General features: G+C 37.0%; 2 protein-coding genes across 6 annotated transcripts in view; one reads left to right on the forward strand and one right to left on the reverse strand.

Annotated features, from left to right (window-relative positions):
* Window positions 1-3,389: 3,389 nt before the first annotated feature.
* On the forward strand, window positions 3,390-6,291 carry LOC132268576 (tRNA (guanine-N(7)-)-methyltransferase). Of its 5 annotated transcripts, none has more exons than XM_059769423.1 (3): window positions 3,391-3,598; window positions 3,687-4,109; window positions 5,124-6,291. In XM_059769423.1, exon 3 carries the CDS (start codon window positions 5,140-5,142, stop codon window positions 5,896-5,898), a length of 759 nt encoding a protein of 252 aa, XP_059625406.1. In that variant the 5' UTR covers window positions 3,391-3,598; window positions 3,687-4,109; window positions 5,124-5,139; the 3' UTR covers window positions 5,899-6,291. The 5 variants fall into 5 exon arrangements, with proteins under 5 accessions (XP_059625416.1, XP_059625406.1, XP_059625411.1 ...); XM_059769428.1 differs by having other exon boundaries at window positions 3,391-3,574; XM_059769433.1 differs by lacking the exon at window positions 3,687-4,109 and having other exon boundaries at window positions 3,390-3,574.
* Window positions 6,292-9,777: 3,486 nt separating this feature from the next.
* Window positions 9,778-13,991, reverse strand: part of LOC132268566 (uncharacterized) — a 36,427-nt gene continuing 32,213 nt past the window's right edge. Inside the window, exon 9 of the mRNA XM_059769400.1 lies at window positions 9,778-10,242. Coding sequence (XP_059625383.1) covers window positions 10,040-10,242 — 203 coding nt within the window. The 3' untranslated portion in view covers window positions 9,778-10,039. The remainder of the gene's footprint in view (window positions 10,243-13,991) is intronic.

Genomic DNA, 13,991 nt, shown 5'->3' on the forward strand with positions numbered 1-13,991 from the left:
CTTTTCAGAGCAAACATGACGAGTAGCTCCTGTGTCCACCCACCATTCTCTGTTGTTGCTTACCAGGTTGATTTCAGAAACCACAGCTGAAAGATTTAACTCTGATACATCAGCTGTCAACTTATCTTCTTCAGCTATGTGCACCTCAGTGGTCTTCTTCTTGGGGTTATGATGTGTTTTGCGGCTACGACAATCTTTAGCTCGGTGTCCTAGCCTGCCGCATATGAAACACTTCCCAGTGAACTTCTTGTAGTTTCCTTGACTAGGACCTTCTCCAGAGTGCTTCCTCTTCTTATTTTTCTGTCCTGCTTCCACTACATTTGCCTTTGACACTATTGAAGAATTTCCGGCTCTCTTTTCAGATGTACTGTTATCTTCTTCAATTCTCAGCCTGACAATTAAATCTTCGAGTCCCATTTCCTTGCGCTTATGCTTCAAGTAATTTTTGAAATCTTTCCAAGTAGGTGGCAGCTTTTCAATGATTGAAGCTACTTGAAAGGATTCACTCAATGTCATCTTCTCAGCATGTATCTCATGTAGGATCAGCTGGAGCTCCTGCACTTGGCTCACGACTGTCTTGGAGTCTATCATTTTGAAGTCCAGAAATCGTCCAACCACGAATTTCTTCAATCCAGCATCCTCTGTTTTATACTTTTTGTCTAACGACTCCCAAAGCTCTTTAGCAGTATTTATTGGACTGTACACATTATATAAGGTGTTGTCCAATCCATTGAGGATGTAATTCTTGCATAGGAAGTCTCCATGCTTCCATGTATCAACAGCTCCAAGTTTGGTAATGTCTGTATCACCCTCATCTAATACTGGAGCAGTCTCAGTCAGATACTTGCTTAGATTCAGAGTTGTAAGGTAGAACATCAGTTTCTGTTGCCACCTTTTAAACTTTGTCCCGTTGAATTTTTCGGGCTTCTCCCCATGACTGACGGGAACATTAGGCACGGTAATACTCGTACTTGCCATTTGTCTGTTATATATTGATATACAGACCATGAGTCAAATTATAATTAATTATAACAAGAATAATAATTAAATAATTATTACTATAGTATAAAGATATCTGTCTTAAGATTGTTGAAAAATAAAAAAATTAATTATGTATCATATACTATAGTATAAAAGAACCTGATAAAGTCGAGGCTAGAATTTAATTCTATAGCCTTAAGACAGATACGCCCCGCTACGGTGCTAACGGACTCTTCAGCGTCTATCTCCCAGGATACAACGACTTTTCTTCCTTTGGTAGTAGCACTTCAAACCAATGGAATAGGCGAACCGGCTCGGTGTAGTAATCTCTGTTGAACTCAGACTCGGAGACCAGGATTGAACCCTAACTCGGAGACCAAGATTGAACCGAAACTAGGAAACCAAGATTGAACTGAAACTTGGAAATCAAGGTTCGAACCCAATCCAAACCAGTTTAGGTTGAACCCAAACCAGTGGCTGAACCGAACAAAGAAGAATTAGAAGAAGAAATTCAGAAGAAGAGAAGAAGATTTCTGAACTTGGTGTGTTTTGAAATGAAGACAATGATGGGTATTTATAGGCTTGTTGGTGCCTATTCTGAATGGGTGCACCCATAATCCGAATGGGTGCAACCATTGTTGACCAATCAGAATTAAAAAACTGTTGGTGGTTTTTTAATTTGTAAAGGGTGCAACTCTTGGTTCAAATTCTGATCCAGCCCTTTAATTTCGTCCAGTCCAGCAAGCAAATAATCCAACTCATTAATTCAGCCCAGTAAACAGGCCCATTTTGATAAGTCCAGCATCAAAATAAAAACCACACAGGCCCATTCCAACTTTGGGTAAAAAGTTAAACCCATTTCACAATCAAGCCCCGACCGGGTCGGGCGGGCGGCGCGCGCGTGTGGTAGTTGGTTCGGATCCAGGCTAGCCTAGGTCCTCCCCCTCTTAAAAACTTGGGTGCCCTTGGGCCCAAACCCAAATCCCATACTAGACATATTTATACTCAAGGTTGCTTTGCTACTTTTTCGATGTAGGACAAGCATTTCCCACTTTATTCACACTCATTTAGGCTTTATAAGCATCAGTAGATTTGCAAAAAATTCTTAGCGGAATCTTTTTAAAAATCCTTTAAAAATCCTTCCAAAGTTTGCGTTTTCTAATGCCGTTTCCAACACGATCCTGGTGTCGATCGCCACTATTAACCCTTGATATGTGCAGGATGTAGCTTCCGGCCGGCACCCTTGCCTTAGTCTAAAGCAACGGCTGAATCGGGTTCACGTTTAACTCCAGATTGAACTTGGCTACTTGCCAGTAGCCGAAAGATCCGAGAACGCTTCATCGGTGGGGACGAACAAGGTAATTCTGGCACCACCTTCACAGGCTTCACCATCAGCAGCATAATTCTGGCGCCGCCTTCACTGACTTCACCATCGGTAACACGAACAGGTTAATTTCGGCACCGCCTTCACGGGATTCACCGTCGGCAACCATAACCTCGTTACTCTCGGCGCCATCACCAACATTTCAGAACCAAAATATTTCATCGCAACTGTAACTCAGTGTTAAGTCAACGCGTCTCATGCGACGTCAGTCATCTTCTTCCTCTAGATCGCCGATGTTCTCCTCACCACCGACCGCCTCACCATAACAGTTTACTGAACGCGACTCACCCCAACTCGTCCGAGTCCCGTCTCTGCTAAACCGAGTCAGGTCATTCGATTTCTCTCTCTACAGATCTAAACAGCCCGAACCATCACCTATAGCCGTGGGCATAGTCAGAGAGGGCGGTGACGGTGGTGTAGCCGGAGTGTGATGCCGCGAAGGCGTTGAGGATGATGACGGTGATGTGGTGGGAGAATGAGTGGAAAGGCGAAGTATTTTCCAATTTATAATCCATATAAACTTATAAACATATACACATATTTACATTACATACATATATATATATATACAACCACTCACCTTCTGACCCACTTCTTTCCGGCGATCATCCACCACCGGAATCACTCCGGCACCGACCTACCCTACCCATCTCTGCATATATTTTAAGTGAAGGGCATTACTATACTTTTGAGTTAATAAATGAATTGTAGTTTTGTAATTCTACATTGGTCAATAAGGCTAAATATGTAATTTCAGATATTAGAAGGCAAAATTAACCTTCTACAGAATTTTTCAGGGTGACATCAGCACACACCATCAGATGTTTAACGGTAGGGGCAATTTGGTATCTAAATAAAAATGTTAAGGGGTGTAAGTGAAATATTGAAACCAACAAAAAAATATAGGTGGGATATAATCAAAGTTCAGGGGTGTGTTGAAATTAACCCAATATTTTACTAAAAGTTTAGTCCAACCATTTTATGTTTCTAATGGCCCATCGAGTTGTCTTTTGTTCAAAAGCTGTGTAGTAATACAAACAGCACGAGCATCCATTCCACAGTTCCACTAGCCCATAAGCCCATTAACCTCATTAACCCATATGTCATCGGATTAAACTGAAGTTACTCTCATTGAAGACGCAGACGCAGACGCAGACGAAGACGAAGACGAGCACAGCCACAGCAGGCCTCTCCAACCTTCACCGATTGGTATGATTCCAACCCAATTACAAGGTTATTAATCTTAATCCAACACCAACTACAAGGTTATTACTCTCCCTCTCTCTGACGTGCTCTTCTTTCTCTCTCTATCCCCGAGCAGACCCTGAACAGTGAACACTCGCCAAGACCCTCTTTGCCAATTGGTATGATTCCAACCCAATTAGAGATCCAAGCCCATATGCTAATGGAAGCCCCTGTATCAAACTAATGCAATTGAAATTTTAAAACCCCAATTGATAGGCCCAACTGCAAAACTAGGGCACACAACACAAAGTTCCGCTCCTTCCTAGTTTCTACTGATAGACCCAACTGCAAAATAGGGCACACAGCACAAAGTTCCGCTTCTTTCTAGTTTCTACTGATAGACCCAACTGCAAAACTAGGGCACACAGCACAAAGTTCCGCTCCTTTCTAGTTTCTACTGATACAACCAACGTTAGGAACACTCTTCCAATCCCTATCCAAAAGCTCAGAAGAAGCACTCGTTCACTTCCCAGTCCTCAAATTGGAACAACAGAGGTAGGTATGCAAATCATCCTCCTCTCTAAGTTAATTTTGTCATCTTTCTTATTTTGCTGTCAATACGCTAGATTCAGATCTCATCATTTATATATTGAAGAATTTGATATATTATGCGTCTTCTTAGGGCCAACTGTAGCATACTATTTAAACAAAACGTGTTGTTGTATAAAAAAAAAAACACCACTTTTGGTGTATTGTTGAAAAATAAAATTATATATATCCCCATTGAAGAATGATATTTATTCATTTTATGTTTCTATTTCAATGCTGAACAACCGTTCTACACACAGATGACCTAAAAGTATAGAAAATCATGGGAGTCTGGTAAAAGGTTTTTGTATCCATCTAGATTAAGGCGGTTCAGGTTGGTGCATTTCAAGTTTTTTTGTGTTTTTTTTGTTTTTTTTCTTCTTTTGGGTGTGTGTGGTGGTTAAAGTTGGAGAATCTATTTACTGTGGACAGTCTTCATCAAGGTAGATATTATCCAGTAGATGTAATAAAGTTCTAGCAAAATCAATGTTCTTCAATCTTTCCATTTCTATGCTGGAAAGTTAGGAAACCTTGGTGATATTTATTACTTAACAACTGGGCACTGTATGGGATAGCGAGCATGAGTAGTCCAGCTATAAGTAGTTAGTAGAATGAAGAAACTAGAAAGATATGAATTACTTACAAACACAGGCCTTAGTACTAACACATATCTTTCAATCACACTTCATGTCTCTCTCTTGCTTTATGATTCTTTCTTTCATTGCATGGTTATTAAAAATTGAATTTGAACAACCTTCCTAATCACGAGAAAAAATAGACATATTCACTCCTCCCCTTCCCAGTCTATGCTCACCATATGTGATTCCATAGAATAACTGGGTTTTTCTCTACGCAACTTGAAGATTTTGCGGATTAAATGTAAAGAGCCATCAAAGCCCTATATGCTATTCCTTCTCCTTTTATAAAACAAGTAGCTTTAGATTTGCCATGATCCTATTGATTTTAACTTGTTGCTATTGTGCAGTTTTTGAGAGAAAGTGATGTTGGAGAACGAGGCAAATCCTTATCTCAGCAAGACAACTCGCCTGCCACGGAAACGATTCTATCGGGCACGAGCTCACAGTAACCCATTAAGTGACGCTCATTTCCCAGTTCCAATCACGCCTTCTCAGGTTGATTATTCCCTTCATTTCCCGCAACTCTTTCCATCATCTGATCAAGATGCTAGTTCCAAAAAGATCCAGTTTGCAGACATCGGTTGTGGTTTTGGAGGTCTTTTAATTAGTCTTTCGACCCTTTTCCCTAGGACCCTGATGATTGGTATGGAATTGCGGGACAAGGTAACGGAGTACGTCAAGGAACGGGTCTTGGCATTGAGGATCGCTAATCCTGGTCAGTACCAGAATATCTCGGTTGTCCGGACTAACTCCATGAAATACATTCCAAATTACTTTGAGAAAGGACAGCTTTCAAAGATGTTTTTCCTGTTCCCTGATCCTCACTTCAAGGAGAAAAATCACCGCCGTCGGGTGATCAGCCCACACTTGTTAGATGAGTATGCTTACACTCTTGAGGTTGGTGGGATTATATACACAATTACAGATGTAGAAGAACTTGGAGCGTGGATGAAGACTTGTTTGGAGGGTCACCCAATGTTTGAAGTGCTCACAGAGGAAGAACTTGATGTCGATCCAGTTGTAAAGCTCTTGAACTCTGCAACTGAGGAAGGACAAAAGGTTGCGCGAAATGGAGGGCAAACTTTCAAATCAGTTTATAGACGCATTGTGCCGAAGGTTTGACTTTCAAAAGTGCAGATGTTCATGAACTATCATGCATCAACATGTTCTGCCAGTGGCTATTCATGGTCACCTCCACCCTGTACCTGTAGCATGGTATGGTGGTAAATGCCTATTTAAACTCCCTTCTTTATTAATGTCAAAAGAATCTCCATGCTGATCATCTTTTTCTTTCTTTTCTCTTTTGGAATTTTGATATTCTTTGTTAGACTACACCCACATATGGCGATTAATTGAAAACCTAATGAATTGTGATCGTTTTGCATCAACCTAGACATTGTTGTCTTCCCTCTTTTTCTGTTAAACTTATTCCCGTTCGTGTGAAAACAGGCTGTTACTGCTTTATGTAACTTAATGATCAGTGATTGGGCTGAGAATAAATTAGTGTTGAAGGTAGTACTCTGCTCATTAGTGTGCTGAATGTGTTGCAAATACAATGCTCCTTTTAGCTGAAAAATATATGGGCAGTAAAGAACTTTGTTTCTGTAACTTCAAGATATTGTAGTTTTAGAAAGATACCTAAATGGTTGTAACTCCTTTATATATATATACATATAATGAAAGTTCCTTTCCGCATCAAATTTGTAAATATAGAATTGGAATGTTTGGGAAAATACAAAAAAGAACCTTTTACACGATTCTTTTTTCAGACTAGTTGTGTCAGTGTAGCCGTGGTCACATGGATGGACCATCTTTCATCCATATATTGCAGCATTTTAAATATTTAATTTGGTTAATGTAAGAGCAATATGCAAGCGTAAGCGCTAGTTTCAACTATTTAAATTTTGCATGGGCACTTTAATATGCAAGCATATGCTATGTTGCTGTGGCTTTACATATGGGAACATCTCTCGGATTATTGAACATCAAAAGTCGATTTGCAGAAGTGCACAATATTGATTTACCGTATTTCAATTCTTCATGTTACAAGTTGGTTATTGTATGATTTTCTATGTAAATCTTGTTTCTAGTATGTGTCAGCAAACTGTAGTAAATAGATCACCTTCTTTGCATAACCGTAATCATTCTCTTATTCTTGATAATGGCGTTCCCAACAAGTTCCATATTTATCGAGCAAGTTGCTTTTTAGTTCCCCAAACCCTGTGATAGTTCCGTTTTGGGAAGCAAGTAAAAAAGGCTATTGATGTTACTTTTCCATTATCTTTTCTGTATATTGGATTGAACCATTTCTAGTTGACTATTTAGATTTTTTGAATCAATCAAGGAGTTCCTACTTGCTCTGGTTTTTAATTATAGATTTTATTGAAGGATCGCATTAAGATGTTATAGTGTTAAGTGAAAATATGATGTGCTACAGAGGTATTATTAGTTTTGTAATTTTTTTCATTAGATTTAGCTATTGTGTTTTGGTTGATTATGAGAGAATGATGCTTTGTCCTTGTTTCTTTACCAAATTCTAGGAAGGAATGGTTTTAGGTGTGATCTTGTGCTGAATGCTTGAAAGTATGTGTTATGGTTGATATATATATATATATATATATATATATATATAATGACAGGAGGGCTTCTATTGATAAGTTTGAATTCAAATACCATCAGAATGCAGTACACAGAAAGTCATTTCTTAATTTCTGCTTTATCCTCTGTTTTTTTTCTTTTATATATAGTAATAATTAGACTCATGGAATGCAAGTGGTTCTTCATCATTTGTGCTTGTTGATCCCTTCCCCTGCCTCCTCCTGGATTGGATGCAAGAAGTAACCTTTATTCCTTTGATTATGATTTGAGATGGATTCTCATTCTACTTACTCTGACCTCCTGGTAGCACTGAGCCAGCTTGGGGTGTAGCAGCAAATTTGACTCACGGGGCAATTGGTAAATGAGCTAGTCAGTATTGAGTCAGTAACTCATTATTAACCCATTTATGACGGTCATAAACGGGTTGGGTGTTAAATGGGCAAGTCAACCCACACTCAACCCAAAAACCTGAATATTTTTAGATACAAATTGTCCCAATAACAAATAGTGTTATTGTTAAAAAAGTTCCTGTAAATAAAAATACATACTATTCATATATATATATATATTTATTTACTTTATTTGAAGAAGCAAATTTTTTTTTTTTTCTCTCTTACTTTTCTCTTTCAAATCTACATGTACACAGAGTAAATAAAAGCAGTTTTTTTCTCTTTAACTGCTTTTTTTTTAATTCTATCTAAATGTACATATACACACAGGGACAGAGCCAACGAAGGCCTATGGGGGACACATGCCCCCCCTGAATTGGCCAGCAACTTATAATATATGTGATAATTTTTTTAAAAAATTCCATATATATGACAAAATTTATATAGTGCCCTCCTCAAATTTGTAATTCTTAAAATTATATTCTTATTTTTTCTTTATTTTTCTCTTTTTACTCTTTACATTCCTAATTTTTCTTCCTCAATTGAAACTTTTTAACTATTTTCTGTTAAAAAAATTTCATTTTTATTTTCCTTTTATATTTTAATAATTTTCTTCTTCTTTGTCTTTTTAAATTTTATAGTTGTTATATATATATGTACTCCGTATTATTATTATTATTATTTTTTGACAGTGTGGCCCCCTCACTTGAAATCCTGGCTCCGTCACTGTATACAAAAAGTAAATAAAAGCATAAAGTAAATAAATGCAGTTTTTTTTCTCTTTAGCTGCCAGAAACTAAATTTAAAACTGTTTTTTTTTTTTTCTCTCTTTATTGATTCGCACTGTTACACGTGCTGGGAACTTTGCCACTTACCACAACAAAAAGATAATAATAGCGAGAAACGGAGAGGAGAGAGAGAAAGCAGAAAGAATGTGGAGAGAGAAAAACAGAGAAAGGAGAGAGAGACGAAGAGAGAGGAGAGAAAAAGGAGGGTTTGCGCAGGTAATTGGGTTTGGGTATATTTTGCCGGCCCTACTGGTAAGTTAATGTTTACTAATTTGGTTATAATTAAATTGTCCTACTCCGAATTTACTCTTTTTTTTATTAGCATGAAAGGAAAAGTTGTAGTTTTAGAAAGTGGAAAACAAATTAGGACCTAATCAGACAAGCTTGAAATAGAAATTAAGCCCCAAAAAATTGACACCAATTAGATTGTGATTTCTTAGAAAGTGGAAAACAAATTAGTACCTAATCAGATAAGCTTGAGATAGAAATTAAGCCCCAATGGCAAAAATAACACCAATTAGATTGTGATTTCTCAAATCCTGCTGAAGAATGCAATTTAAACACTTCAACATCCGTAGACTGTACCATAAAACCACGAAGGAATTTCCCCAAATTTGTAATCCATAGCAAAATGACACTAAATTGGATTGGAACTGAGTTATCATTAATTACCATGTATAAAAGTTATGCAATTACGCTCGCAAAGCAATAAATACTATTTTTTTTTTTTTTTTTAAATTACGAGAAGGAAGAAGCAAAAGAAGGCAGTGAAAATTTTCCATCTGAGATGCTTAACAATTGAACGTAGACCTCGCACTACTATGTTCAGATTTCGCACTACTATGTTCAGATTACGTCAACATACAGAATCTGACCATGCATGCAGTATTAAATGTATAAAAAAGGAATGGACCATATGTGGCTTGGCTTTTATCCTTAAACCGCATAGCAACAGCTAATGTAAGTTGCAAGTCCAAACACACCTAAAGAGGACCTTTTTTTTTTGTTTTTTTTTTTTGTTGGGGGTGGTGTTGACTGGTGTTGTCAAAAGCCAAAGTATTGACCGGAGTCTTTTCAAGCTCTACCAATAATGAACACCTAATATCTAGGTCTAACTTGATCACAGGACGAGAGTTTATCTTCAGACATGACAAAAGATCAGTTTTTCTTTTTCTTTTTTCTTTTTCCTTTTTCCTTTTCCATACAAATCACAAACATTACACGCATACCCAAGGCCAGTTTGCATTTTCATTAGATACAAATAATAGCTTTACATATAAAATTGATTTCTTCAGGATTTTTGCAAAAAAAACCATATTCTTTTCCAGTAATTATTCTGAAACCAACCAACCTATACTCTCACACTCTTGACGGGAGCCCATTCTCCCCACTCATATGATACACAACACCTTTACGGAGTTTATTGGAATAAAGAACTCATCACTATAAGAGGTAAATCAAAGCCCTACATGAGGGGAACATACGCCATTACTTGGGTACCTGGTTTTGTGCCTGATAACCCTGTGGTTTTGTTGGACATGCTGCAGACATCACACGTAAGCGCCTAGCAATTTCAGTGAATGATGGGCGGACCACTGGATCTGGGGCCCAACACTGCTCCATTAGTAATCGCCATTCAGGGTCGCAGTAGCTTGGAACGGGTGGTCTCAATGTGTTGTTCACAATGCCCCCTGCATGCGAGGAAAGAGATCAGTAAACTGCATATAGATAATAGATCAGGTCTTATTACAGGGGAAAGCATCATGCAGGCACTCTACACACTGCTATGAGATGAAACCCTCATACATTGACACAAAAACCTTTTAGTAATTTTATTTCTAAATGTGAAGATACTTTTATAACAAACACAAACCACATAGAGAGAGAGAGAGTCATAAAATTATTAGAATATAGATATTTACACATTAGAAGAAGTTCAGGAGCCCAAGAGGAATGTTAAACATAAATAAATGATTTTTTACGTTTCATTTCAAGAACAAGTCTTATACTGCAACTAATGTAAAAAATGATAATGCCTAATTCCAAACATTTGTTACCTAAAACCCCATTGTGGTCGTCTCAGATAAATTACAGTGGCAGTCATTTTCACTATTAGGCGGCAGGCTTTCTGTGAAAAATGATTCTCCCATCCATATATCCAAAAATCTTGATGATAAGCTTCCTAAAGTTTACCTTGATACTTTTATGATTTAGCCTCCAATAACAATATACTTTGGGAGCTTCTCTCTCCCATCCATATCCAGATTTCTAGTAAGTTTGCTCCACTTCCAAAAGCAGTAGGACCAAACAACATTGGTAGGGAGAATCTTAGGAATGGTAGAATTTGAATGGCTAACAAATTTATTTGATAAATTCTAGAGGAACACACGATGCCCAATGAATGGAGGACAAGTACAATAGTCCCAATCTACAAAACTAAAGGAGATACAGAATCACGGCAATTATCGAGGAATTAAATTAAAGAGTTGCACTATGAGGCTATAGGAAAGGGTAATAGAAAAAAAAAAAAAAGATTAAAGAAATAATGTGATGCGACTGAAAATCAATTTGGATTTATGCAGGAGAGATCTACTATAGAGGCTATGTAATTTGACTGAAAATCAATTTGGATTTATGCAGGAGAGATCTACTATAGAGGCTATTTACTTTCTTTATTTTTTTTTTCCTAAATGGCTATTTACTTAATTAAGGCAGTTAATGAAAGATTGCAGAAGCAGACAAAAGGATCTACACATAATTTTCATAGATTTGGAGAGGCGTATGATAAAAAAAACCTAGAGATATAATTAATTTGGTGGGCTTTACAAATAAACATATTCCTCTAAGATTAATAGAACTTATTCAGGATATGTACAAGGATACAAAAGTAGACTTCATACTATATATGGAACCTGGGGAGGGACTAATGATTTTCCTAATAAAATGGAGCTACACCAAGGGTCAGCACCAAGTCCATATTTATTCACGATAATCTTGAATGAAATAACGAAAGACTAACAAAGAGACATTCCATTGTGCATGTTATTTGCGGATGACATGGTGCTCCATATTAATAAAATTGGAAACTCGGATAAGCGCATTAGAGTCAAAGGGTTTTTAAATTAATAGAAATAAAACGGGACATGTGGAATGTAAATTTAGCAATACTATAGAAAATGATAATGTAGGAACAACAATTCAAGACCAAAGCATTATTATAAGTACTCATTTTTTTTATATTTAGGATCAATCGGACAAAACGATGGAGAGACTGATGATGATATAAGTAGTAGAAGACGAAAAAGTTGGACAAAATGAAGGCAAACTACTTATCAAAAAAAAAAAAAAAAAATGGAGGCAAACTAGCGGCATTCTCTATCATAATGGAAATCAAAAAAGTTAAAAAGGGAAAGTTTATAGGACAGTTATTAGATCGGTTATCTTATATAGAGCAGAGTTTTGGGTGTTAAAAAAGAAACAAGAACAGCATGTTAATGTAGCAGAAATGCAAATACTGAGATGAGTGTTAGGAATAACTAGAAGAGATATGGTTAATCAACATGTAAGAGAGAAACTATGAGTGGCGTCTATTAGTGAGAAAATTAAAGAGAGTAGATTTAGGTTGTATGGACAAATTCAATGTGGACCTCAACCCCAAAGGATTGGCTCAAGCGGGTAAGTCACTTCGCCCTGGTGCCTCAGGAAGTATCAGGTCTAAGGTTCGCCTCCTCTTGGGAGCAAACAATTCCTTTGGGGGGGTTGTGTACCAACTAGGAAAAAAAAAATTGTGGAACTCTAGATGCACTAGTTAGAAATAGCAGATTGGTTCAGATAAATGGTAAGAGACACAGAGGACGACCAAAATTAGTATGGAATGAAGTAATAAGAAATAGTTTTCAAAATTTAAATCCGATCGGTGAAATGGCTCGTGATATTAAAAGAACGGAAAAAGTTAAACCATGAGGCTGATGATGGTGATGATGTGTGTGCTTCAGAAGTGTCAAAAGGGGCTCTCTAATGGGTCATGACACAGGTTAAGTAAAACAGTCATAAACTTACAATAACTCAAGAGACATTTTTTGTTAATATAAATTATTTGACAATAAAATATGTCATTCCGAGTGACATGAACTTCATTTTTTGTTTCTTGTTGCTGACACTGATTTTTCAAAATCAGACACGTATTTTTCTTGAGAACAACCACAATGCGGAATATTTGTGAAGGTACGTCTGCACTCTGAATCCAATCCCCTCCACGCTCCCCAACCCAAAAAAAAAAAAAAAAAAAAGCATCCTTGATTTACGGAGACCTGGTAATGACCCTTTAGATTCTTACAATAAATTTACCAAATTTCAAATTTTAGTATGTTTATTATCAACGAGTACTTCTTTGATTTATTTATACAAAGTCAATAATCAACCTTGGCCATTCCAGGATCTGATCGTTAAAGAGGTCAATTAGCTGCGAGCCTGTTGCATGTTTCTTAACCCATCAAAAACACTAGTGGATCTCAACAGAACTACAATTTAGAGTTAGTTTATTCTATATTGTATTAGATTTACCAAGAGCCCTTTTTTTTTGCTCTTTGCTTTTAGTTTTTCTTTCACTGTAAAACAATATAATATTCTTCTAAAACAGAAGTCCTTTTGGTCTCAAGGAGGCATATGAAACCCTGCCTCACCACCTATGAAGTACAAAAAAAAAAAATGGGTAAATACAAGTACGGACATGACAGTCCCAACAAATTCTTACAAACAAGACTCATATATAGTGAGGAGGTGGCAACATATACACATGAATATATTGTATGTATGCACTCATATAAGGGAGTATTTTCTAGCCCTACTCTTGCACATCTCTCTTCCACCCCTTCTATGCGCGGCCATATATTTGTGTTCATGAGCCCCTTATCAACACACTCAAGCATAGTTCTTAAATACATAATTGGGCAGCTGTGTCAACTAGCAGTTATGTCTGGACGATAAGGGTTGACATGAGGTTTCCTATGACCACCCCCTAAACCCTTCAAATCTTTGTTAGGTTTAGTTTTATGCAAACCCTCTTATAATTGTTGTGTGTGCATTCATATGTGTAAACACACACAACAACAACAACAAAATTCTAATATGCTTTATATACACACGCATATACCACGGCTAAACCAAAACTGCCAATGATATATCAAGCTTATGCCTAGACTATCCTCTTTTTCAAAAATAAGAGCTCATATTTTCAAATTATGTTTTCTTAAATACATTGGTAGAATATGTGTTATTATGGGTATATGGATTAGCTGTTATATACTATAGTAATGCTTCAAAGATGAGAAAAAAAGGTTTCTAGATAACCTTTTGATTGCATGGGCATTCCTTTGGTATATGCACTTATTGCTATGCCAAGGTAGTGTTTATAATTATGACACTTCATTTTAATTTCCCA

This window comes from Cornus florida, unplaced genomic scaffold, assembly GCF_030987335.1.
Source record: "Cornus florida cultivar Cherokee Brave unplaced genomic scaffold, ASM3098733v1 CherokeeBrave_3.0.0_Hap2_Chr01, whole genome shotgun sequence".
Classification (NCBI taxonomy): Eukaryota; Viridiplantae; Streptophyta; class Magnoliopsida; order Cornales; family Cornaceae; genus Cornus; species Cornus florida.

Coding starts and splice junctions, on each gene's coding strand:
- LOC132268576 (XM_059769433.1), top strand. CDS start 5,140: ATGTTGGAGAACGAGGCAAATCCTTATCTCAGCAAGACAACTCGCCTG.